The sequence below is a fragment of the Bos mutus genome, chromosome 29, assembly GCF_027580195.1.
Source record: "Bos mutus isolate GX-2022 chromosome 29, NWIPB_WYAK_1.1, whole genome shotgun sequence".
NCBI classification, from domain to species: Eukaryota; Metazoa; Chordata; class Mammalia; order Artiodactyla; family Bovidae; genus Bos; species Bos mutus.
In genome coordinates, this window is record NC_091645.1 from 17,403,096 (window position 1) to 17,430,056 (window position 26,961).

The window sequence follows — 26,961 nt, forward strand, 5'->3', positions numbered from 1 at the left end:
TCCTCTATTTCTCTGCATTGATCGCTGAGGAAGGCTTTCTTATCTGTCCTTGCTATTCTTTGGAACTCTGCATTCAGATGCTTATATCTTTCCTTTTCTCCTTTGCTTTTCGCTTCTCTTCTTTTCATAGCTATTTGTAAGGCCTCCTCACACAGCCATTTTGTTTTTTTGAATTTCTTTTCCATGGGGATGGTCTTGATCCCTGTCTTCTGTACAGTGTCACGAACCTCTGCCCATAGTTCGTCAGGCACTCTATCAGATCTAGTCCCTTAAATCTATTTCTCACTTCCATTGTATAATCATAAGGGATTTGACTTAGGTCATACCTGAATGGTCTAGTATGTATATAAATATATAAAAGCCTCACAGTAAACAAAAATCTCTGATATACACACAAAAAAGAAAGGAATCCAAACATAACACTAAAGACAGTCATCAAATCACAAGAGAAAAGAGCAAAAGAAGAAAGGGGAAAAAAGACCTCACAAACAAATCCAAAACAATTAACAAAATGGTATTAGGAACATACATCAATAATGACCATAAATGTAAATGAACTACATGCTCCAATCAAAAGACATAGACTGGCTGAATAAATACAAGTAAATAAAATAAATACAATACAATAAAAATAAGACCCATATATATGCTGCCTACAAGAGACTCATTTCAGATCTAGAGACACCTACAGATTGAAAATGAGGGAATGATAAAAGGTATTCCATACAAATGGAAATAAAAAGAAAGCCAGAGAAGCAATACTTATATCAGATAAAGTAGACTTTAAAACCTGCTGGGATTTCCCTGGTGCTCTAGTGGTTAAGACTCTGAGTTTCCACTAAGGGGGCAAAGATTTGATCTCTGATTGGGGAACACAAATCCTGCATGCCACGTGGTGCAGCCAAAAAATAATAAAAATTATAAAAGTAAATAAATACTGTTAGAAGGACATAATCAAAGGGTCAATTCAAGAAAAAGAAACAACAAATTTAAAAACATAGGTATTACTCAAAATAGGAACACCTCAATATATAAGGCAAATGTTAATAGACATAAAAGGAGAAATTAACAGTAACAGAATAATGGGGTCTTTAACACATCCCACTATCCCATTATCACTTCTGTGATCACCTTGAAAACCAACAACCTGGAATCACAGTGAAAACCACCAGCTTTGCAATCACCCAAGATAGAATAATGGATTAAAGCTCCTTCAAATGCCCATCCCCAGAGAACTGTTATTATTTAACCTGTGTGGTGGTTCCGTGGAAGACCTCACTCATAGACTTTATTTGATCTAAATTGGAGCTCACCAGTGCAAACCATCTTTTCTCCTGGAGAAGGTTGTCAAAAACAGTCAGAGACAATTGTTTAACAGTGCAGCTGCCTGAGGTAGTAGACAACATGGCAAGTGAGAGGTTCTAAAAAACTAACATGAAAAGAATAAAAAATGAGATGTTTATAGGAGGCTTTGAAAAGCTCAGATATGAACCTTGGTATTGAAAAGGCCATATACATGTCCAGGGTTGTACATATGCCCAGAAATCACCTGAGAAGGCCGTAAGGTCACAATTCTAGGTAACTTTGAGAGTCTTCATAAGCAAGGATCAAGCAGAGTTTTAAAGTGTCTGGCTAAATGTTGACTGCATACCCCAAATTTCATACAGAGTCCCTTAAACCAAAGTAAAACACTTATTGGTTTCAAGCATATAAGGAAACTTCTGTCATTGTACCAGGAAACCATATCTAAAGAATTAAAGGATAGCGTAAGAATGTATCTAACTGGAGAAAAACAATAAAGAGATAGAAATTATTTTTTAAAGGAAATTCTGGAGCTGAAAAGTACAATATTGAAATGAAAATTACACTAAAGGGGTATAACTGTAGGCAAGAATCAGCAAAACTGAAAGATACGTAAATTGAGATGATCCAATCTGCAAAAAGGGACAGAAAAATGAATGAAAATAATGAAGAGAGCCTCAGAAACCTGTAGGACACCAAAAACCTCTACCAAAAACACACAAAAAGCCCCCACAACATACCCCCAACAGTTTTCACAGAGGATGAGAGATAGAAGGGGCAGAAGGAATATTTGAAGAAGTAACTGGTGAAAATTTCCCAAATTTAATGATGAACAACAATCTACACATTTATGAAGTTCCATACATTCCAAGCAAAATAAACTCAAAGAGATCCACATGTACTGATAGATGTATCATAGTCAAGCTGTCAAAAGCTAAAGAGAATTTTGAAAGCAACAAGAGAGAAGTGACTTGTTGAGTCCAAGGAAACCTTAATAACATTTAATTTCTCATTAGTAACCAGTAACATCAAAAAAAGTGGAATGATGTTTTCAAAGTATTGCAAGAAAAACACTTTCTTGTTTATATATATAAATTGTATATCCAGCAAAACCATCCTTCAAAATCGAAGGATCAACTTCCATCATTAGAGCACGAGGAGCTCCACTACCCACACTTAAAATTATTAAAACAAACAAACCAAAAAACATAACCTAAAAAGAATTTGTTTTAACCCCAATCATTCAAACACTATGGAAAGGGGCTTCCCTGGTGGTCTGCTGGCTAAGACTTTGCCCCAATGCAGGAAGCCCTGGGTTCAATACCTGGTCAGGGAACTAGATCCCACATGCTGCAACTAATAGTTCCTACAACCAAGATCCTGCACAGCCAAATAAATATATAAATATTTTTTTAAAAAAGACTTTGTGAAGGCCCAAAGAGTAAAGAGCAAATTAAGAAATAAGTATTTAAGAAAAAAATAGAAATATTTGGTAGGAAAGGTGAGAATCTGATACTTTAAGAAAGACTGCTACCTGCCTCCCTCCTCCTAGTCCATTGAGGTGAAAACTCACTTCAGTCTGCTGCAGCCAAGGGCTATTCCTTGTCTCTGCTACCAGCTATAAGACCTTCTTCCTGAAAGAATCAGGATATCAGTGCTTATGATACTGCCTGCAACTATCTATTGCTTAAGCCAAGTCCCATGTGAGTGTGGAGGGTGAGTTGAGGGTTCCCTTCTTTTAACCAACCTCCACTCACAGAATGGAGACTCTATTTTGAGCATGGTACACTGAGAATACTGGAGGAAGTATAATGGAAATGCAACTTCAAATCACAATGAGATAACATTTCACATTAACTAGGATGATACAATCGGAGAAGGCAATGGCACCCCACTCCAGTACTCTTGCCTGGAAAATCCCATGGATGGAGGAGCCTGGTAGGCTGCAGTCCATGGGGTCGCTGAAAGTCGGACACAACTGAGCAATTTCACTTTCACTTTTCACTTTCATGCATTGGAGAAGGAAATGGCAACCCACTCCAATGTTCTTGCCTGGAGTATCCCAGGGACGGCAGAGCCTGGTGGGCTGCCGTCTGTGGGGTCGCACAGAGTTGGACACGACTGAAGCAACTTAGCAGCAGGATGATATAATAAAAGCAAAGCCAAGCAAATAAGAGTAAGTGTTGGTGAGGAGGGACTTAGAAAAATTGAAACCATCATACATTCCTAACATCTATAGTGTAAAATGGTACAGTTAATTTGGAAAGCAGTCTGGCAGTTCCTCAAAAGGTGAATCACAGAGTTACCATATGACCTAGAATTTCCAGTCCTAGGTTGTACTTAAGAGAATTGAATGAATTTGTTTATTTGAAATGTCTAGAATAGGCACATCTATAGAAACAGAAAGTAATAGTTGCCAGGAGCTGGAGAGAGGGAAGAAAGAATGACTGCTAATGGTTATGAGCTTTCCTTTGGGATGATAAATATGTCCTAGAATTAGTAATGGTAGTTACGGTGCAAGGTTATGACAAAAAGTCAATTGTATTTCATATTTTAAAAGTTTAATGGTGAGTTTAGTGGTATGTGTATTATATCGAGAGAGAAAGAAAGAGGGAGAGAATGAAAGAAATAGTTACTTTTCACTTGGAACTTGGTCATTAAAGCTTAGGAGTTTGGAAATTACTTGGCCAGCCTTACACAGTTTCAACCAGACACTAATAGCTTACCTCAGTTCCTGTTTCTCTCCAATCCCAATCCCGACTTCCCCCTGGCCACACTTTGCAATCCTTATAGATTTTTGTAGAGCCTTGTACTTTCATTTGCCCCCATGAGAGCGAAGCAATTTCAGGGGATGACATAAGGAACTTAACTGAACTCTGAAATTAAAGGAAAAATATAATTAATCAGTTTTAAAGTAAGTTTGAAACAGCTCCAAAATACTGGAGCTAAACTATAAATAGAATATATTTTAAAATATGCTATATACAAAATATAGTAAGCCCTGGTCCTCTATGAGTTAAGAAGCATCTTTGTCATTTATGTAGTTGTCACGTCTTCTGTAAAGGCCTAAAAAGTGAAATGTTATTCTTGGGATCCTGACTCATCCAACCATGGAAACTAGATACTACAATTACTTCTCAGACTCTGGAGAGAATTCTCAGGATATTTTTTGAAAGATAAAATTAAAGGTGAATGGACTTCCCTGGTGGTCCAGTGGTTAAGACTCCACACTCCCAATTCAGGGGGCATGGGTTTGATCCTTGGTCAGGGAACTAAGATCCCACATACCATACTGTGCAGCCAAAAAATTAAAAAGTAATTAAATAAAGGTAGAGATTTACTTCAGCATGATGTAATGAGGAGGTTGACAAATCCTTTCCCCCAAAGCAAGGATAGAGCTGGACAAAACTATCAAAATAATGATTTGGCACTCCAGAAATATAGACATACTTCAAACTGAAGAAATGCCTATTTGTGAAAACTAGTGAATTTCAGATAAGAACAGTAAGATATTTTGTTGTTCTTGCCTGGGATTACACCCATACCCCTACATCGGTTCTGTTGGCACAGAGGTTCAACTTGACTGGGGCAGGGCATGAAAACCAAGTCTTGTTGCTAAGGCAGAAGAGGCTTACTTGATTTAGAGCATAATCTGTTAATCTGGTGATCTCAATGGCAAATAAACATGGATGGCAGGTGGCTCTGCTTCTTCATTATTGTGAGCCTATTTGGAGCAAACAATTGGATTGTCAGAGTAGGCCAGGATTGAAAAGGAATTCCCAGAGGTGATACAGCCAAGGGTGCTGGATAAGCTTTCTAGTATCCAGAGTGGAACAAAGGCTGTGAGCATATGCATCAAAGACAGGAATAGGCCTAAATCATGGAAATGTCTGGGCTAATGGAGCCTATAGAACATACAAAGTGAAAAGGTAATGGGGCTCTGGAGGACTCAGAAGAATATGAGAACCAGGAAGGAAATGAAAACGGCCTGAACACTGAATGTACTCCCCAGCACATACGGATCGGATCAGTAGAGAGGGTAACTCCTATTGGCTTGAGATGTTTGAACACAATCTTTGATTAATCTTTGGCTGGACACTATGCTATACAGGCGCAGAGGAGACCCCTAGGAAGCCAAACTTAAAAATGAAAACAAGGGGAATTCCCTGGTGGTCCAGGAGTTAGGGCTTGGCGCTTTCACTGCTGGGGCCCAAGGTTCTCCCTGGTCACAGAGTTCCCACAAGCCTCACGGCATGACCAAAAGAAAAAAAAAGAAGAAAAAAAAAAAGAAAACAAAACAAGAAAAAAAGAAAGAAAAGCCCTTAATATAGATTTCAGTGGCTACACATTCCATGGGAGACAGAATTCCAGATTTAGTTTAGGCTAGTGACTACACAGAAACAAATAAACTAAGAACAATGGTGTAGGGGAAGAATCCCAATTCAGACTTTCTATAGCACAGGGAATTATAGCCATTGTCTTGTAATAACTGTTAGTGGAGTATAATTTGTGAAAACACTGAATCACTATACTTAAAAACTAATATAATGTTTTAAAAATTATGATGACAATGACTCAGTGAATATAGAATTTCTCAATAAAGAGACATTTCAAAAAAGAATCATCTAGCATTGATAAGTACAGTAACTAAAAGGGGCTTGTATCACTTGGGGTTCTCCAGAGAAACAGAACCAGTAGACCATATATATTAACAGATTTATTTCACAGAAGTGGCTTATACAATTGTGGGGGCAGGCTGGCAGATCGCTGACTCTTAGGCAGAAATTGTCACTGCAGTATTGACATGTTACTTCTTCCTCAAGGAAACCTCACTTTTCCTTTTAAGGTCTTTCAATTAATTGAATGAGGGCTTCCAAAAGTACTGAGGATCATCTTCTTTATTTAAAAGTCAATTAATTGTAAATGTTGACTAGGCCACAAAACACCTTCATCGGTTCAGTTCAGTTCAGTCACCCAGTCGTGTCCAACTCTTTGCGACCCCATGAATTGCAGCATGCCAGGCCTCCCTGTCTATCACCAACTCCTGGAGTTCACCCAAACTCTTGTCCATTGAGTTGGTGATGCCATCCAGCCATCTCATCCTCTGTCATCCCCTTCTCCTCCTGCCCCCAAACCCTCCCAGCATCAGTCTTTTTCAGTGAGTCAACTCTTCGCATGAGGTGGCCAAAGTACTGGAGTTTCAGCTTTAGCATCAGTCCTTCTAAAGAACACCCAGGACTGATCTCCTTTAAAATGGACTGGTTGGATGTCCTTTCAGTCCAAGGGACTCTCAAGAGTCTTCTCCAACACCACAGTTCAAAAGCATCAATTCTTAGGCGCTCAGCTTTCTTCACAGTCACTTTCACATCCATACATGACCACTGGAAAAACCATAGCCTTGACTAGACGGGCCTTTGTTGGCAAAGTAATGTCTCTGCTTTTGAATATGCTATCTAGGTTGGTCATAACTTTCCTTCCAAGGAGTAAGCGTTTTTTAATTCCATGGCTGCAATCACCATCTGCAGTGATCTGGGAGCCCCCAAAATAAAGTCTGACACTGTTTCCACTGTTTCCCCATCTATTTCCCATCAAGTGATGGGACCAGATGCCATGATCTTAGTTTTCTGAATGATGAGCTTTAAGCCAACTTTTTCACTCTCTCACTTTCATCAAGAGGCTTTTTAGTTCCTCTTCACTTTCTGCTATAAGGGTGGTGTCATCTGCATATCTGAGGTTATTGATATTTCTCCCGGCAATCTTGATTCCAGCTTGTTCTTCTTCTAGCCCAGCATTTCTCATGATGTACTCTGCATACAATATACAGCCTTGACGTAGTCCTTTTCCTATTTGGAACCAGTCTGTTGTTCCATGTCCAGTTCTAACTGTTGCTTCCTGACCTGCATATAGGTTTCTCAAGAGGCAGGTCAGGTGGTCTGGTATTCCCATTTCTTTCAGAACTGTCCACAGTTAATTGTGATCCACACAGTCAAAGGCTTTGGCATAGTCAATAAAGCAGAAATAGATGTTTTTCTGGAACTCTCTTGCTTTTTCCATGATCCAGCAGATGTTGGCAATTTGGTCTCTGGTTCCTCTGCCTTTTCTAAAACCAGCTTGAACATCTCGAAGTTCACGGTTCACGTATTGCTGAAGCCTGGCTTGGAGAATTTTGAGCATTACTTTACTAGTGTGTGTGATGAGTGCAATTGTGCGGTAGTTTGAGCATTCTTTGGCATTACCTTTCTTTGGGATTGGAATGAAAACTGACCTTTTCCAGTCCTGTGGCCACTGCTGAGTTTTCCCAATTTGCTGGCATATTGAATGCAGCACTTTCACAGCATCATCTTTTAGGATTTGAAATAGCTCCACTGGAATTCCATCACCTCCACTAGCTTTGTTCGTAGTGATGCTTTCTAAGGCCCACTTGACTTCACATTCCAGGATGTCTGGCTCTAGGTGAGTGATCACACCATCGTGATTATCTGGGTCGTTAAGATCTTTTTTGTACAGTTCTTCTGTGTATTCTTGCCACCTGTTCTTAATATCTTCTGCCTCTGTTAGGTCCATACCATTTCTATCCTTTATCGAGCCCATTTTTGCATGAAATGTTCCCTTGGTATCTCTAATTTTCCTGAAGAGATCTCTAGTCTTTCCCATTCTGTTGTTTTCCTCTATTTCTTTGCATTGATCATTGATCACTGAGGAAGGCTTTCTTATCTCTTCTTGCTATTCTTTGGAACTCTGCATTCAGATGCTTATATCTTTCCTTTTCTTCTTTGCTTTTCACTCATAGCAGCACCTAGATTAGTGTTTGATCGGATTAACTGACTACTGTAGCCCAGCCAGGCTGACACATAAAATTAACCATGTCTGAGTGTGAGTGTGAAGTCACTGTCGTATCCGACTCTTTGCAACCCCATGGACTGTAGCCTATCAGGCTCCTTCATCCATGGGATTTTCCAGGCAAGAATGCTGGAGTGGGTTGCCATTTCCTTCTCCAGGAGATCTTCCCGACCCGGGGATTGAACCCAGGTCTCCCAGATTGTAGGCAGATGCTTTAATGTCTGAGCCACCAGGGAAGTGCTAACCATGTCTACCCCTTGGTAATTTGGTACCTATATACCTGTCCTTAAATTGTATTTAATCTCCAAATAAAGACAATAACAAGTGATATTTCTACCTAATATTAGTAACTACTTATCCATTTTTTAATGTATTATATAACAAAGGACATAAACACACTGTTTTTGGTTCTATGGGAGGAAGACATAAGTTTATAAAACATGATTCTTGATGAACAGTTAATATTACACTAGAGAGAGAAGATGTGCAATTAATTATAAAATTTTCTCTTTTTTTTGAAACCAGGAAGGGTGAAACTTTCAACTCTATTGATCATTTAAAACACTGTTTAGGATGTTCTGGGTTCTTTGCACTTCCATATTAATATTAGAACCAACTTACATATTTCTATGGAGAAGGAAATGGCAACCCACTCCAGTGTCCTTGCCTGGAGAATCCCAGGTACGGGGGAGCCTGATGGGCTGCTGTCTATGGGGTCGCACAGAGTTGGACACGACTGAAGCGACTTAGCAGTTAGCAGTACATATTTCTACAAAAAAGCCAACATAATTTCTCTTTCGGTAAAAATAATTATTTCATCTGAGAAATAATTCATCAATTTCAGCCATGCTTTTAAGAAATAAGGATAGATGCTAACTGTTAAGAAAAAAGATGGTAAGACATTTCCAAAAGTGATTCTTCAACGAATAGAATTCTATGCAACAGAGAAGTCAGTTATCATTAAGAGAAAGAATCAGAAAATGGCTGGGTTAAATCTTGTTTATATTACTTCTTATTTTCATATATTTTCCTAAGAAACTATTTTGAAGAACATAAGATTCTTACATCTGTTGACACTGGCTTTTTCATTACATATAACACATACTTCTAAAAGTATTGTTTTAAAAGTGAGTTTTAACAAACCTAAGTAAAGATCCCCTGGAGAAGGGAAAGGCTACCCACTCCAGTATTCTGGCCTGGAGAATTCCATGGACTGTATGTATAGTCTATAAGGTTGCAAAGAGTCGGACATGACTAAGTGACTTCCACTAAGTAAATTTGTTCATGGGAATTCCCAAACTGGCTCCATGATCAAATCCAATTCACCTCAATAACATTTGCCAGGCTTATAATATCTGTTAAAAAAAATTGTGCAACAAATGCAAAGATAGTATGTTGGGGAGACAGAAATATGTGTAAATTATTCTGTTACAAGGCAGATTCTTATCAATGCAATTTGAGAAAATTGAAGGCTAAGTTATTAAATTTTAAAATTAAAGCATAATTATATTCAATTAAGTGCAGATATTATTGAGTTCAAAGATTTTCACAAATGTATAAACTTGCCAAACGTGATACCGAATGTACCTTGAAATTTCCCCTCTGCACCCTTCTAATCAATCCCCTTCTAAGATCAAAAGTAGCTTTTAATTGTTATTCCCACATATTAGACCTTCATGTTGATGAAATTGTAAGTACCTACTCTTTTGTGTCTTTCTTCTTTCACTCAAAATGTTTCTGGGATTCATGAATGTTATAATAGGTATCAGTGTGTATCACTGCTCAGACGCAGTAGTCTGTTGAAAGACTATATCACAATTTACTTACCCATTTTTCTAAAGAGCATTTGTTGTTTCTTTTTGGTATTTTGAATAAACTAGTCATTAATTCTGAATGAAAAACTAAGGTTTTTTTTTTTTTCCCGTAACCCACAAATTATTTTGGCCCAAGGAAAGAAGAGATGTAGTATTATGGGTATTTATTATTTGTTTTTTTCTAAGAATAGACTTAGTGAACATCTGACCTAAACCTTGCTTTGTAATGAAACATCTCTTATCTTTTGGGTGGACATAACTTTTGATGCCCAAGTACTTTGTTCTAATGCCAGTCTTGATTAGAAAAGGCAGAAACTCTAACCTTATTTATCAGGCACCGTCCCCCACCTTGCGTAACAGTGTTAGCATTGAGAAAAGAAAAAATTATATAAAGCTGTTTTTTTTTTTTGAAAGTTATTTTTACAATCCCTAGAGAGAGCAGGTGAGGTGCTGAAAAAGCTGAAAGTGAAGAAATAGAAAGAGGCAGGGGTAGTGTTATTAAATAATTAAGTCTTTCTTTTGGTTTGAAGGTTTTTTCCCCATCAAAATTCATTCATAAAGATACAATTTTATTTACTATTGTGTACCTGCCTTTCATTTAAAGTCAATTAAGTTATGATCTTATGAAGATTTTTGTATCTTTGCAAAACTGATGAGTTCAGGAGCCCAAGTCTAGAGTATCTCTTGGGAGTTTGAGAGTTCTACCAATATATTTTAGTTTTTGTTTTTTTTTAATTGAGGTATAGTTGATGTATAGTTTTAAATGTTTCAGGTACACAGCACAGTGATTCACAATTTTTAACAGTTATACTACATTTAAATTCACTATAAATTACTGGCTGTATTCTCTGTGTTGTACAATATTTGTTTTAGTTTAGTTGTTTCATTTTGGTGTTGCTTATAACATTTTACCACATATTAAATTAAAACTTCTCTTTTGCTAGTATAATTCATCACCAAGAAATATTCTTAAAATGAGACTTTTCTTTTTTTAAAAACTTTTTTATTGTGGCAAAATATATATACCATAAAACTTAACCATTTTAGCCATTTTTAAGCACATAGTTCAATGGCATGAAGTACAATCACATTGTTGTGTAGACTTTATTTAATCAGTACTTCTTAAACTGGAATTCTCAAGAGTATTTGTAAATTTTAAAAGAACATTTTTTTCCTTTAAAAAGGGTTTATATATTATTCAGGATTAAGAATCAGTATTCTAGTTAATAAATTCCTCTTACAATATAGAATATTTTTCTCTTGATAAATGAGAATTCTTTCCTTGGTTAATAGTCTGACATAGAACATTATGGTTTTTCCCTTTTTTACCTAGAAATGTGGAACAAAATTTAATTTTTAAGATGGTAATCATTTTCTCTGTTCCCAATATAATTATTTGCCTATATATTTCTTTTGTTGTTCAGTTGCTCAGTCATGTCTGACTCTTTGTGACCCCCATGACTACATCAGGCCAGGCCTCCCCGTCCTTCACTATCTCCTGGAATGTGCTCAAACTCATGTCCATTGAGTTATGCCATATATTTATTTTCTTTTAATTATAAATTGTCCTGTGATTTATATTATATTTTGAAATTATTTTATTAAGTAGATACTATATAAATTTTAAATGCACACTGAAATTTTTGGCTCAAAGTAGTAAACTATCAATTACAAACAATTGAATACAATCTAAATTTTAGGGATTTTCTTCAATAGTAGCAACTAATTTTTAAAGTATTTACAATGTGCCAGGGGCTTCCCTGGTAGCTCAGTTGGTAAAGAACCTGTCTGCAATGCAAGAGACCCCGGTTGGATCCCTGGGTTGGAAGATCCCCTGGAGAAGGACATGGCTACCCACTCCAGTATTCTGGCCTTGAGAATTCCCTCGACTGTATAGTCCATGGGGTCGCAAAGAGTCGGACACGACTGAGCAACTTTTACTCACAATGTGCCAGGGCATTGTGCTAATCAATTTATTGTGAATTATACAGTAAAATCTTATGATGTAGGTACTATCATCACCGCCCCCCCCACCTTCAGACTTTCAAAGAAATGAAAAAGTCTTCCCAATGTCGTGAAGCGGTTTTCTTAGGACTCAAGTCTTGCTGAACTCCAAGTCCAGACTCTTAACCATAATAATGCACATTATATCCCAAGCTACATATTCTGCTTTGCATTACTGATGGTTTTTCTGAGATTCTTTGTGGGAGAGTGCTCACTACTTCTCCCAACGAAGCAGAACTCTGTCTTCTAACAAACTTTTGCCCTTGCAACAAATTTCCTACCAGGTGTGCGCTCAGGGCAGTCCTAGTCCACCCTCGATCTTGGTTCCGCTACAGAGATTGGTCCCTAAGATCTCAGTCCTTAACAGGGCCCCTCGCCCTCCCACCCTGGCAAACTCAGGAGGGCCCAATCCTCTCAAACTTTGCTCCCTGAGAAGAGCCTGGTCCCTTCAAACCCCGGATTTCCTAACACGGCCCCAACTCCTCAGACTGGAGATCTCGGCAGAGTTTCGTTCCATCAGGCCCTCGTCCCCCAGTTCTCAGACACTGCTTTCAAGCAGGTGCAGTACTTGTACCTCAGCAAACTTCACAGAGACTCCTTCATTACAAAGGATCCATCCCAATCCCCAACTCAGGGCACCTCTCTACTTTTCCCCTCTCCAATTTTTCCTCAGAATAGCTTTTTTTTTTTTTCTATTCTGCTCTTTTTCTCCTTCTTATTCACTCTCCTCAACTTCCCTGACCATCTATCTGGTGGCCAGTTTCAGTTCCAGGAGTGACCCCCCCCAAACTTACCCGACACCTTCCGAGGAGCGGCGATCTCAAACCGCTCCGTGCTTTACCTCTCACCTTTGCTCAGGCGATCTCCGCTAGACGCTCTCCCCCCTGACTCGCCCCGCCCGGAAAAGAATGTTTCGGCCAGTCTTCAAGCGAAGCCCCGCCCCCTTCAAGTCTATTGGTCTTTGCCCCCAAAAGTCCCGCCTCCCGAGCTTCCAGCCCCGCCTCCCTGCTCCGCAGCCCTTGTTTTCATTCCCCCTGTCACACGAGGCAGTGGCAAGCCCGAAGTGGGAGGAGCGGGAAGAGGGCGGAAAGTGAAAGGCACGGAGCGCCTCTCTTTCCTCCGTCTGACTGGGTTCTCGACTGCTCTGAGACGCCGTTGTATTGTGGGATCGCGGCGCCGTGCCTGAGACGCCCGGATCCGCAGGGGCGCCCACTTGCTAGCGCCTCCTGTCGTCTGTAAGGTTGCCCTGCTGTTCCTCGGCACCCCAACTCCCCTCACCACCCCCATCGCCTCCTCCTCCTCCATCCTCCAGTTCAAAATGGCGGCGGCGGCGGCAGCGGCGGCGGCGATGGCTCCTCCGGGCTGCCCGGGTTCGTGTCCCAACTTCGCCGTAGTCTGCTCTTTCTTGGAGCGCTACGGGCCGCTGCTCGACCTGCCTGAGTTGCCGTTCCCGGAGCTCGAGCGGGTGCTGCAAGCTCCGCCGCCGGACGTCGGCAACGGAGAAGGTAAGCGAGGGGGCCCGAACGCCCGGCGGGAAGCGGCCCTGGCTTGCTCCTTCTCTCTGCTCCCCACAGACACCCCGGGCCTCCGCGGCTCTGTCCTCCCGCTGAGGCGCAGTTCCGCGCGGCCCGTCTCCTCCGCCCAGCCCCCGGGGGTCTCGGGCAGTGGGGAGGCGGGGCGGAGGCCCCGTAGGGCCAACTCCGCCCGGCGCCCGGCAGAGGTGGGGGCGTCGTGGTCTAGGTCTGGGCGCGGGGGATGAGGGGGGGTCATTGTGCTGATCGGCCGCACCGGGGGCTGCTACCCCGCGGTGGGGGCCAGGTCCCTTACCCCTTCTCCTTCTCGGTGGCGGAGGAAGGGGAGCGCAGGTTCCGGCCAGCTTTGCGCTTTTCTCCTCTACCCCTCCCTCGCTCCCTCCCCTCCTCCCACCATCCTCCCTACTATCTCGGGGGAGGCTGGGCTCATCTTCTCCGGGCGCCCCTTTCTCTCCCTCCACCTGGGTGGGCGGGGGCCAGAGGACACTTCATCTCTCCCTCCCTCTAGTGGGAACTCCCCCGAGAGAGAGTCGGCTCCGGTCTCCTTTCCCTTCCCCTCCAGGGTCGGTTTAACCCCCAAAACTCCTTCTTCGGGAGTCGGGAGGTTTGCTGCTCCTTCATAGGAAGGGGGTCCTCTTCCATTCTCACTTTGGGGGGTGGGTGGTGGTGAAGTCGGTTTTGCTTCTCCGCTTTGGTGGGCAGAGGGTTAATTTCTCCTCCCCCATAGTTTTTCTCCTCCTCCCTGCTCCCCCCCTCCCCCAAATAATAGAAAAGCATCTCTCCACTTTTCCAGTCCCTTCCCCCTTCATCCTGGCAGTAAGGCTTAGGGGAAGAAGTCGCCCTCCCATTTGAAGGGTAGGGTGGGGTGTTTAGTATGTAGGATGGAGGAGGGGCTCAGACGGAGGGGGAAACAGTTGAAGAAGGTGCTTGTTGCTCATGTTTCTCTCTCTGGTGCCGCCGGTCTATTATTGGTGTTCGCAAGTGGTGCTCCTTCCACATAAGGCCACCGCGCGGGTGCAGGGCGCATGCTCTGCCCGGCCCCATTGAAACTTCCTGCTGCTGCTTGCTGCTGGTGGTTCTTTTCGCTGGAGCATCTCCGCGCCGCGCCTGCTGCCTCCAGCCCTCACTGAGCGCGTACACTCACTCCCTGTTTATTCCCGATCTTTCCTCTCTTTTTCAGAGAAAGGTTTTTTGTTGTTATGGTACTCTGAGCATTGCCTTTATCTGGGAACAGCCCTTGGCTGAAGAAGAAACGTTGTCCAAATAGGTCCTTTTTTCCCCTTTTTGTCCGTACTAGGTGGCCACAGTGTGGACTAGGTATTGTGCGAAACAGATAGCTATTTCCTTTTCAAGAAATCAGGGTGTTTTCAATTCTCCATGGGAATGAAGTTTCTGTTAGTAGAATATATGTACATTGCTAGAAAGAGCCCAAGTGTGAAGTTGTCCAAAATATAACCTAGAGAGTAAATTATGTTATGGCTACCAGACTCACATGAATACAGCAATTATGGTACAGGCATATATCTCTCCTTACCTGCCCAAATCTACTCTACCGTTAAAAAGCTCCGGCAAATAAAAGGTTACATTATATAAAGACTTCCTGCAGAATTTCTTGAAAAGTTAAACTCCCCAATGTAGTTAGAATTTGATGGTTATCAAATTGTATTTATATTTTTTATGGAAATAGTCATTTTGAAGGACATATGCCTTGTTAGTTACTTTTAGGATATCTTGGGAAATGATGGTAATGTATCTATAAGAAAAATGTGGGAATTTGAGGAAAGGTATTGCTGGTAACTTGTTTTTGGAATATATGATATTTCAACCAAGTTGAAATGCAAGCATAAACTTTATGTCATGGCACTGTATTTTGGGTGGTATATAAGATTGCTTGACTCTCCATTCCTAATAAGTGTTTTGGCCTCTGCATTTGGCTTTTGTTAGAAACAAGAAAAAAAATATCAGGGTCAGTCTAATACTTCATGTTACTTTCTAGCTAGTATTGAACAGTGGGTGACTAAGTAAAAAATGAGAAATAATGCGCGCCAAAAGAATATACCAGTGGGTTCAGCCACGCATTATTGTTGGTAAAGTTTCAACTATGATAATAGATTTTGTCATCAGTTGATCTAAGAATAATAATCAGTGTTACCCAGTTCAACATACTTGGCAAATGAAGTCTCTGCAGGTGAAATGCTGTGCAGGGAGGAGACTTCCAGGCCTTTGGTGATGGTTAACCTACTTGTAATAATTGATAATACTGCTCCAACTAAGAATGTTTGAACTGAGTCTTGGAGTTGTGGTGTACTAGAGTTAAAAGACATTGGATATAGTTGAACTAAATGTTTTGCTGATTGTCTCAGGACAGCTGAATCAGCCTCTTGAATAGTGTAATATTAATATGTAGTTTGTGGGGGAAATTACTTAATTTCTGTGGACCTGGTTTCTTGAGGAAATGGAGGTAATATCTGAGGATCAAATGAAATGTTTCAAAAGTCCTATCATAAACCAAGTACATATATATATATATATAATTTTTTTTTTTTTTTGCCTACTACACTCTGTGTGTATTCTATTTCCCCTACCAGGGATTGAACCTGGGCACTGTAGTCAAAGTGCCAAGTTCTAACCACTGAACCCCAGGGAATCCCTGAAATACTGTTGTGTTACAAATTTTATTAAAGGTATTTATGAGGTAACAGACACAAAAGTGCATTTGGACTGAAAATATTAATTTTTAGCATGTCGTGAGAAAGGACTTTAAGCACAGTATAATGTTGAGCCTTTGTGCTCTTGGGGGATAGTCTTTGTTATAATCAAAGGAGTTTTGCTCTGTATACATTTTAATATTCTTAAAAGGCAGTTCTTAGTGCTGTTGAAAGAACCCTATTGTATAAAACTTGGTTTTTCCTGGTGTAATTATACCTTAAAAAGTTTGTAAAGTGTACTCTTCTGAGTTGCCAGTTAAATATTTTTCACCTAGTCATTTATTGTGGTAGGTATATTGACACCATAACATCTTTGGAAAAGACCATTTCTGTATGTTGTTCTTGTTTAGGCACTTTATGATCTTTCCCTTAAGTTTTTGTTTATAAGTCTTATTTTGACATTATGGCTTCAGCTTCGAATGCTTCCTTTATCCCCTACAGTGTCAATTATTACTTTTTACTTTATTTAAAAAAATCTTTATTTATTTGGCACACTGGGTCTTAGTCGTGGCATACAGAATCTTCACTCTTCATTGTGGCATGAGGGATTTTTAGTGGCATTTGGGATCTAATTCCCTGACCAGGGATCGAACCCAGGCCCCTTACATTGGGAGTGCAGAATTTCAGCCGCTGGACCACCAGGGAAGTCCCAAAGTTGGTTTTATACACTACTTTTTTAGTCTTAAGGATATAATAATAGCTACTACTTACTGAGCATTTACCGTGTGCAAACATCTCCTTATTCCTTACAGCTACACTCTGAGGTTGGTACTGTTATTCCCATTTGGCAAGTGTAGAAACTAAGGTTCAAGAGGTTGATTCAGCTGTTCAGTGCCCAAGCTTATATAGTTTTTGCTAGAATCTTATTTAGATTTCATAGTGATATTAATTAGAATAGGAAAAGGGTGTGCCAACTGACACTGTAGCCCTCCCAGTTCTGCGTCTAATGTAGCCTTCCCAATTCTGTGCTCTGTATGGACTTCACCAGCGTCCTCTTGATGACTGGTGGTTGATCAGGACGTATGAATATAACTAAAAGTTGACATTGACTTTGTGGAATTACCAACATCCAAGGCTCCCCGGTATATTCCCTCTTCTCCAGAGGACTTTCTTCTTCAAGAGGAAAATATACTTTTCCATCCTTTAAAGGTAGTCTTAGTATGGGTACTGATTGAGAAATTATATTTATCTAATAACAGTCTACTAAGCTGTGTATGGATATGGTTGACTGAGTTATTGTATAGTACTAAATAAGTTGATCATTAGGTTTTTGGTTTGTTGGGGTTTTTAAATTTTAATTTTTAGAGCTATTTTAGGTTTGATTTGTGTTTTGAGTTTTTTAATGATTTGAACTTTGAACTCTTGTGGTCAAAATGTCAAGTATTTATAAAAGGATATACTTTTTTGTTTTAACTAGAGTTGTGACTGTAACTTAATATATTCTCTTCTGTTAGTGATAACTGAATTGTGTGACAGTAGTTTTTAGGTTCATTCATAAATTAGAAAGATAACTTTACTGTAACTGGAGTCACCATCTGTTACTTTGAGCAAAAGATCTTACCAGGTACATGTGCCAGGAGTTGCATGGATCCACAGTGGTAGATTGTTGGTGGTAGCATTGCTGGAACCAGAGCCTTATCTGGTTGAAATGTCCAGTTTCAGTTCTTCTACCTTTGAAAGAAGAGATGTTCTTTACACATTTATTAGAAGGAAAGAGAGAAAAGTATTTCTTCCTCATCATTTCCTCATCTATATCATAGAGTTGAGGTAATCAAAAATTATAGAGGATTGGAGGAAGGTTGTTGACCTTGTCCCAGAACTGGATGTACTAGGGAAAGAAGGAATCTGGAAGAAGCACAAGCTGTAATCAAGATTGCTGGGAGAAATATCAGTAACCTCAGATATGCAGATGACACCACCCTTATGGTAGAAAGTGAAGAGGAACTAAAAAGCCTCTTGATGAGAGTGAAAGAGGAGAGTGAAAAGTTGGCTTAAAGCTCAACATTCAGAAAACGAAGATCATGGCATCTGGTCCCATCACTTCATGGCAAATAGATGGGAAAACAGTGGAAACAGTGTCAGACTTTATTTTTGGGGCTCCAAAATCACTGCAAATGGTGACTGCAGCCATGAAATTAAAAGACGCTTACTCCTTGGAAGGAAAGTTATGACCAACCTAGATAGCATATTCAAAAGCAGAGACATTACTTTGCCAACAAAGGTCCATCTAGTCAAGGCTATGGTTTTTCCAGTGGTCATATATGGATGCGAAAGTTGAACTGTGAAGAAAGCTGAGTGCCGAAGAATTGTTGCTTTTGAACTGTGGTGTTGGAGAAGACTCTTGAGAGTCCCTTGGACTGCAAGGAGATCCAACCAGTCCATTCTAAAGGAGATCAGCCCTGGGTGTTCTTTGGAAGGAATGATGCTAAAGCTGAAACTCCAGTACTTTGGCCACCTCATGGGAAGAGTTGACTCATTGGAAAAGACTCTGATGCTGGGAGGGATTGGGAGCAGGAGGAGAAGGGGACGACAGAGGATGAGATGGCTGGATGGCATCACTGACTCGATGGACGTGAGTTTGAGTGAAGTCCAGGAGATGGTGATGGACAGGGAGGCCTGACGTGCTGCGATTCATGGGGTTGTAAAGAGTCGGATACGACTGAGTGACTGAACTGAACTGAACTGAATGAAAACTGACTTTCTTGTTGTTTTAATTACTAAGAAGTTTGCCTTGAAATTTATCTGTTGTTAAATTCTCAGTAAAGAAGAGAAGCATTTATTAGCTACGTCTTTTGCTTATATGTATAGTGAATATTTGCTATATTTTAATTACAGTAATCATTATGGTGATTATTTATTTAAAAAATACCCTCTTTATTTTTGGCCACTCGGCTTGTGGGATTTTAGTTTTCAGATCAGGGTTTGAACCCAAGTACTTGCTGATGAGAGCACAGAGTCCTAACCACTGGACTAGGGAATTCCCTAATTATAGTCATATATATTTTTTTTTAATAGTCTTAATATGCTGTGTCTGAGTATTTTTCGTTTTATTTTGTTTTCTGTTTTTACTTTTGTGGCAGATCCCATTACAAAGGGTATCAATGTGTTTTCTACTTTTAATTTTAGAATTTTTGAAATATCTATTGCTTGAGAGAATAAGCTGGAGCCTCATTTAAAAAAAAAAGGATTATAGATTCTTTCAACAATTGTCAGTTGATTATGTACTGTGTGCCAGATGCACTGTACATGCGTGATACATTAATGAGCAAAATAGATAAGATCCTTGGCCTTATGGAGCTCACAGTTTAGCAGCAAAGATAGACAATGAAGCAGTGATTTTGTTTTAAGTTATTATATGGGCAAGTATACTGTATATGCTGAAATGATTCATACTTTTAGTGAACTTTGTTAAGCTTGCTTAATTTGCCCAACTCTGTATTTATCCTATCTCTGTGCTTTTTTTTTTCTATATTTGTACAATTTTATCTTAATAATTTTCTGGATGGTGTGATTAATAGGTTTTTATTTTTCTCTGTGTCTTACATTTTTCCACATTTCACTTTCAGTACTAATTATGTATGTCTTCAGTAATCACAAAAAAAATTATTTAAAGGTAGTCTTATGCCAGAAGTGAAATGGATGAAAGTAGTCAAAAGGTATAAAATTCCAGTTATAAAGTAAACCATGGAGATATAATGTCTAGGATGGTAACTGTAGTTAATAATACTGTTTTATATGTTTGCAACTTGCTGAGAGTACATCTCAAAAGTTCTCACTGCAGGAAAAAAATTTATAACAATGTAGTGATTATAAATGTTATAACAATGTAGTGATTTATACTATGTTAACTTTTGCTCATTTCGCAATATATATAAATATTGTATCACGTTGTACACCTGAAACTAACATGTTGTATGTCGATCATGGGCTTCTCTGAATGGTTTCAGAGGTAAAGAATCCACCTGCAATGCAGGAGCTGTAGGTTCAATCCCTGGGTCCAATCCCTGGGTCAGGAAGATCCCCTGAAGAAGGAAATGGCTACCCACTTCAGTATTCTTGCCTGAGAAATCCCATGGACAGAGGGGTCTGGCACACTATATATAGTCCATGGGTCACAAAAGAGCCAGACACAACTTAGCAACTAAACAACAACATGTCAATTATATCTCAAAAAAAAAAAAAAAAAAAGAATAAAGAAAATTAGTTTTATAAGAGGGTTTATCAAAGAAAAAATTGAGTTGCTGCTTTATTTACTTTTAATTTTGAATTATCTCTCACCATGAATATTACCATCATTCACCCAAGTCTGCCAAGTCTGAAGGTATGAAAGGTTGTTTCACATCTTTAATGCCTTTTCTTCATCCTCCTATCTGAGTTGAATATTCTTCTCCCTTTCCTTTCCTGCTCACTGTACTCCTGCCCATCATTAATCTGATCTTTAAGGACCAAATACACATGTGAAATTTATTCTGCTTCCTCTGTCTCTCAAGTTAACTATTTCCATCTTTTTACTTCAGCATGTGCCCTGTATTCACAACACTTTCTGCACATAGTCTAGCCTCTTAAGTTTCTTGAGGGCAGGGGTAGTGTTTATGAAATGAATAGTTTTTTCTGAGTTTATTATAAGACCATGTTGTGTTCTAAAACTTAATTTTAGAACTAAATCTTGTTTAAAGTAAACTTTTTTTTTTTTTTTTTTTTGCTGACCTCTCTCTGAGATTCTGTTTTTATTTTCTTTAGATGTATACCCAGAAGTGAGATTGTTGGCAGGATCAATCATATCTCAACCACTACTTGTTTCAAAGTCTTTCTGAGGTGATGCAGTTGCTGCTGCTGCTGCTGCTAAGTTGCTTCAGTCGTGTCAGACTTTGTTCGACCCCATAGATGGCAGCCCACCAGGCTCCCCCGTCCCTGGGATTCTCCAGGCAAGAACACTGGAGTGGGTTGTGGTGGCCTTCTCTATAAAGTAAACTTTTAAATAAGCATTTACCCACCATATGAAAGGGGGCTTCCCTGATAGCTCAGTTGGTAAAGAATCTGCCTGCAGTGCAGGAGACCTGGGTTTGATCCCTGGGTTGGGAAGATCTTTTGGAGAAGGGAAAGGCTACCCACTCCAGTATTCTGGCCTGGAGAATTCCATGGACTGTATTGTCCAAGGGGTCACAACGAGTTGGACACTACTGAGTAACTTTAACTTCGCTGTATGAGAATGATACTCTTTCCATTGATAGTTGGAAAGTGAATGCCATGTTGGTTAATGATAGCACTTGAGTTAACCAGATTTTGTGTCCCACTTAATTAGATGTAGTATTTAAAATGAATGCATAGAGTTGGAAATTCAAGCCTAGTCTGTGATAGTCTAATGCAGGAGTGGGTCAGTTCAGTTCAGTTGCTCGGTCATGTCCAACGCTTTGCGACCCCATAGACTGCAGCACGCCAGGCCTCCCTGTCCATCACCAACTCCTGGAGCTTACTCAAACTCATGTTCATAGAGTCGGTGATGCCATCCAACCATCTCATCCTCTCTTGTCCCCTCCACTTCCCACCTTCAATCTTTCCCAGTATCAGGGTCTTTTCCAATGAGTCAGTTCTTCACATCAGGTGGCCAAAGTATTGGAGTTTCAGCTTCAGCATCAGTCCTTCCAATGAATATTCAGGACTAATTTCCTTTAGGATGGACTGGTTGGATGTCCTTGATGTCCAAGGGACTCTCACGAGTCTTCTCCAACACCGCAGTTCAAAAGCATCAATTCTTCGGTGCTCAACTTTCTTTATTGTCCAACTCTCACATCCATACATGACTACTGGAAAAACCAAAGCTTTGACTAGATGGACCTTTGTTGGCAAAATAATGTCTCTGCTTTTTAATATGCTGTCTAGGTTGGTCATAACTTTTCTTCCAAGGAGTAAGCGTCTTTTAATTTCATGGCTGCAATCACCACCTGCAGTGATTTTGGAGCCCCCAAAATCAAGTCTGTCACTGTTTCCATTGTTTCCCCATCTATTTGCCATGAAATGATGGGACCTGATGCCATGATATTAGTTTTCTGAATGTTGAGTTTTAAGCTAGCTCTTTCACTTTCATCAAGCTCTTTAGTTCTTCGCTTTCTGCCATAAGGGTGGTGTCATCTGCATATCTGAGGTTATTGATATTTCTCCCGGCAATCTTGATTCCAGCTTGTGCTTCTTCCAGCCCAGCGTTTCTCATGATGTACTCTGCATGTAAGTTAAACAAGCAGGGTGACAATATACAGCCTTGATGTACTCCTTTCTCTATTTGGAACCAGTCTGTTGTTCCATGTCCAGTTCTAACTGTTGCTTCTTAACCAGCATATAGATATCTCAGGAAGTAAGTCTGATGGTCTGGTATTCCCATCTCTTGAAGCATTTTCCACAGTTTGTTTTGATCCACACAGTCAAAGGCTTTGACATAGTCAATAAAGCAGAAATAGATGTTTTTCTGGAACTCTCTTGCTTTTTCCATGATCCAGCGGGTGTTGGCAGTTGATCTGTACTTCCTTTGCCTTTTCTATATCCAGCTTGAACATCTTGAAGTTCACGGTTCACGTACTGTTAAAGCCTGGCTTGGAGAATTTTGAGCATTACTTTACTAGCGTGTGAGATGAGTACAATTGCGCTGTAGTTTGAGCGTTCTTTAACATTGCCTTTCTTTGGGATTGGAATGAAAACTGACCTCTTCCAAGCCAATTGGCTGTTTTTGGAAATAAAGTATTATTGGTTAATGGCCATGCTAATTTGTTTACATACTGTTAATAGTAACTGTCACACTAAAGTGTCCGAGGTGACTGATAGTGACAAAAAAGTATAGTCTACAAAACCTAAAGTATTTACTGTCTGGCCCTTTACTGGAAAAAAAAAAAATGTGAATGAACGTAACTCTCAGATGATTTTCTTTGTGTTTGAGAACACTTTTAAAACCAGAATAATACTAATTAAGTGTGTAGAGTGTCTTGTGAATGAAAAATTGAAGCAGTAGTTTCCTCAATATTTATCTAATTTTACACACACCTGTTTTACTGCTCTTCTGTCTTAGGTTAGGTGAATTTAAAAGCTTTTCTGGGGAATTCCCTGATAGTCCAGTGGCTAAGACTCCACTCTCCCAGTGGAGTGGGTCCTGGTCAGGAAACTAGATTCCCACACATCACAAGTAAGAGTTTGTATGCTGCAACTAAAAATCCTGTGTGCCGCAACTAAGACCGGGCACAGCCAAGTAAATATTAAAAGCTTTTCTGTTAACAGGTTGATGAAGACATTACATTGAATTAAATTCTTTCACCCAAGGATAGCCATGGGTTCCTCGGTCTAATTATCCTAAGGCAAGGCTGGGACAGAGGCCGAGTGACATACTGATTGGCAGTAAGGCTTTGAATTGTTATAATACTGCTGTTAACACTGGCTTCAAAGTTCAAGTGTACTGATTTAAGATCTGATTTGGAGGTAGAGTCCCACATCTTGGTGAGGATAAACTTGGGTGAACAATGATGCCATGTTCTTAGATGGGAAAGTATGTATTGACTGAAAGTAGGACTTAAAAGATTTACTTAGGTTACTTAGGGCACAGAGGATCGGGGAGAATATACTGGAAAATAGCCTACTTATTAGTGGGTGATTTTATGTGTCTTGAGAGTCAGTATTTTACAGGGAAATTAACAGAATATCGGTTGTAAAACTTCGCATTTCAAATTCTGGATATATCAGGAAATTTACTTTGATATTTTTCCTGATCCTTTTGTCCCAAGCGTCCTCACAGTTGGTTCTGCAAATAAATATGTACCATTTCCTCACTGTTTAAATGTTAGAAGTCTTTTAGGGAAAAAAATTAGATAGAATGAATTATTCCAAATTGTAACCTGATTTTTTTGTGTTTGGAGTTTGGGGATACAGCAAGATTGTAACACATTGAAGAACTTTGTCTAATCAGAAATATAATGGAGGTTAATTTATACTCCCATGAAAGTCTTATCAAGCTTTACTTTATTAGAATCATAAAGGAACCATCTCCAGTAGTACTGTCTCGGGCTGGCATGTGAATCCAGACATTCTATAATATTCCTCATTTTAGAGAATTTTTGTCCTGTAAATTTTGACTGTGATCAACTAACTGGCTTGTCCTTGTCTTGCTTTCTGCCTTAATGGCCTTTTCATTTTGTAACCTATCTTCTTTTCTTACATTTGTCTGATTTGATTCACCATGATATCTATGTCTCATCCTTTTTCTTTCCTATTTTCCCATACTTTGGACCTCCCTTTCAACCTTAATTATATTCTTCATTCCTGTCTTTTATAGAAACAAAGTTAAATTATAAAAAAACAAAACAAAAGGGGCTTTGGAGTTTACATCTTTACCATAATTTTATAGGTAAAATGTCTTTAGTAATAATGTTATAGTTATTAAAACTTATTGTTGAATCAGGCTTTCTGCCAAGATTATTTAATCCTTATAACAACTCTATATTGCTGTTATATCGCTACTTTTGCATTATAGATAAAGCAACTGAGTCTTAAGAGCAATTACTTTAACACTTGCCTGAAGCGGTAACTTGTCTGAAGTCACACAGCATTAAGGAGTTGGAGAAGAATTTGGTACAAAGATAGTTTATGGTGCCGTGGGAATTTAAAAATGGGTAAATCCTACTTCAAAGCTCTAGTTATTGAATACTGTACTGTCCTCTCAGGTAGAATCTTGGGATTATAATGTCATCTTCAGTATCATGGTTGTGGTCTGAGTGTTCACACTTAGGCTTCTGAGTCAGATTATATCATTGGTTTTCTATTCATTTACACTTTTTTATTTTGTTCCAATTTATTAGTGTGAACATTATTACAAAAGTTGTATTTTAATGGGTTACTGAAATAAATTAAAAGTAAAGAAATACAAATTCATAGATAACAATTGATTGCCCTGAACATGAATTTATGTCCTGAACATCTATTTATCATTGCTTAAGACAATGAAATAGCCTTAGAGATACATCTGACCTTTGAGCAACATGAGCTTGAATGATGTGGGTCCACTTACATGGGGATTTTTTTTTCAGTAGTAATTACAACCGTACCACGTGATGCAGGACTGGTTGAATCTGTGGATGTAGAACTGCAGATACGGAGGCATCGTGGATGTGGAGCATGTACGTTCGTAGTCGTGTCTGACTCTGTGTGACCCTGTGGACCATAGCCCGCAGGCTCCTCAGTCCATGAGGTTCTCCAGGCAGAACACTGGAGTGGGTTGCCATTTCCTTCTCCCAGGGGTCTTCCTGACCCAGGGTTCGAACCTGCATCTCTTGTGTCTCTTGCATTGGCAGGTGGATTCCGTACCACTGTGCCACCTGGGAAACTGTGGATATGGAGGGATCATGATAATTTACACTCAGGTTTTTAACTGTGTGGAGGCTCAATGCCGCTAACCCCCATATTGTTCAGGGGTCAACTCAATTTTCTCTTCTTGAATCTTTTAAAATTAAGATTCCATCTCCTGTAGCTGTAAGCGTATCATCAAAAGCCTTCAGGGTGGATTCCCCTACTGTTACAACTTCAGTTTACCCTAAATAAAGAAGTGATCTTATTTTTTTCCTTCAGGCTCAGTGGTATATTATAATTAGGTGAGTTAATTAACTATTTCTGGCTGCTTAATAGAATCATCTGGGGAATTATTTTGAAAAATACCGATGCCTGGACATTACCACATGCCAGTAAAATTAGTCTCTGAGGATTGTGGTTCTAGCATCAATGATTCTTTTTTCCTTTCTTTCTTGTATTGGCGGTACATGTATCTTAGTTCCCCAACTAGGGATTGAAACCAGGCCCTTGGCAGTGAACACCCAGAGTCTTAACCACGGAACTGCCAGGGAAATCCCACAGCCTCAATGATACTTATGTGTGATAAAGGAATGTCTGTCCTCATCTATCTGTCCTGGTACTTTTCTTCAAATTTTGTTGTAAAGTCTATTTTGTCTGGTATTAATATTGCCTCTCTCGCTGTCTTTTGGTTACTGCTTCTCACAGAATACATACTTTTTCATTTTTTTAACCTCCTTGTGTCTTTGACTCTACAGGTTGTCTCTTGTAGACAGCGTGTATTTGTTTTCATGGTCATGTTTTTGTGAATCTAGAAATGCAAATAGTTACATATATAACTGCCGTAAGGGAGGAGGTACTTTGATAATATAAAAGCGCAAATACCTTACTTTTCCGGAGATATGAATGATTGAATAGGAGATGGAAAAACATTCCAGATAGTAAACAGCATGGGAAGAGGCTTGAAAGTGTGAAGTAACATGGTGTATTCAGGAAACTTTAGTCATTAGCTTTCCAAAAGATTTGTGGTTGAGGAACTTCCAACCATGTGAGAAAATCACACTGAGACATGAGTTATAAGCTCCTTACAAGTATTTTTTTTTCTTTAAAGTAAAAAAAAAGTGCATGAAATAAAGGCAAGATGTCAGTGACTTAGTACCCATAAAGAATTAATTTTGCTCTGTTCACTTTGTTCTAACATTATTCATTTGTTTGTAACATAACACTTAGCATATAGTAGGTGCTCAAATGTTGGTTGAATGAATAAATGTCATGTATGTCAAGTAAGTAATGATGACTCTTTTGATGTACTTTTAATTTTTTTTTTTCTTTGCTTGCTAGAGATTTGTCATAGTGTAACTCTCATTTTCATTTTGGGTATTGCTTATATGGATAGGTACAATTGACTCTTGAATGACATACAAGGGATTTAGGGATGCCCACCAG

At 39.5% G+C, this 26,961-nt stretch overlaps 2 protein-coding genes across 5 annotated transcripts in view; one reads left to right on the forward strand and one right to left on the reverse strand.

The window, feature by feature from the left end:
* Positions 1–12,889, reverse strand: part of AAMDC (adipogenesis associated Mth938 domain containing) — a 33,639-nt gene extending 20,750 nt beyond the window's left edge. Inside the window, exons 1-3 of one of the 4 annotated variants that reach the window (XM_070365279.1) lie at positions 12,755–12,865; positions 8,764–8,911; positions 4,029–4,178 (exon numbers count right to left, since the gene is read on the reverse strand). In XM_070365279.1, coding sequence (XP_070221380.1) covers positions 4,029–4,160 — 132 coding nt within the window. In that variant the 5' untranslated portion in view covers positions 4,161–4,178; positions 8,764–8,911; positions 12,755–12,865. Of the gene's footprint in view, positions 1–4,028; positions 4,179–4,937; positions 5,027–8,763; positions 8,912–12,754 lie in introns of all 4 variants that reach the window. The other 3 variants (XM_070365278.1, XM_005908065.2, XM_070365280.1) reach the window with 3 other exon arrangements.
* A 141-nt stretch (positions 12,890–13,030) lies between these two features.
* The window catches only part of RSF1 (remodeling and spacing factor 1), a 153,181-nt gene continuing 139,250 nt past the window's right edge, over positions 13,031–26,961 (forward strand). Inside the window, exon 1 of the mRNA XM_005908064.3 lies at positions 13,031–13,465. Coding sequence (XP_005908126.2) covers positions 13,279–13,465 — 187 coding nt within the window. The 5' untranslated portion in view covers positions 13,031–13,278. The remainder of the gene's footprint in view (positions 13,466–26,961) is intronic.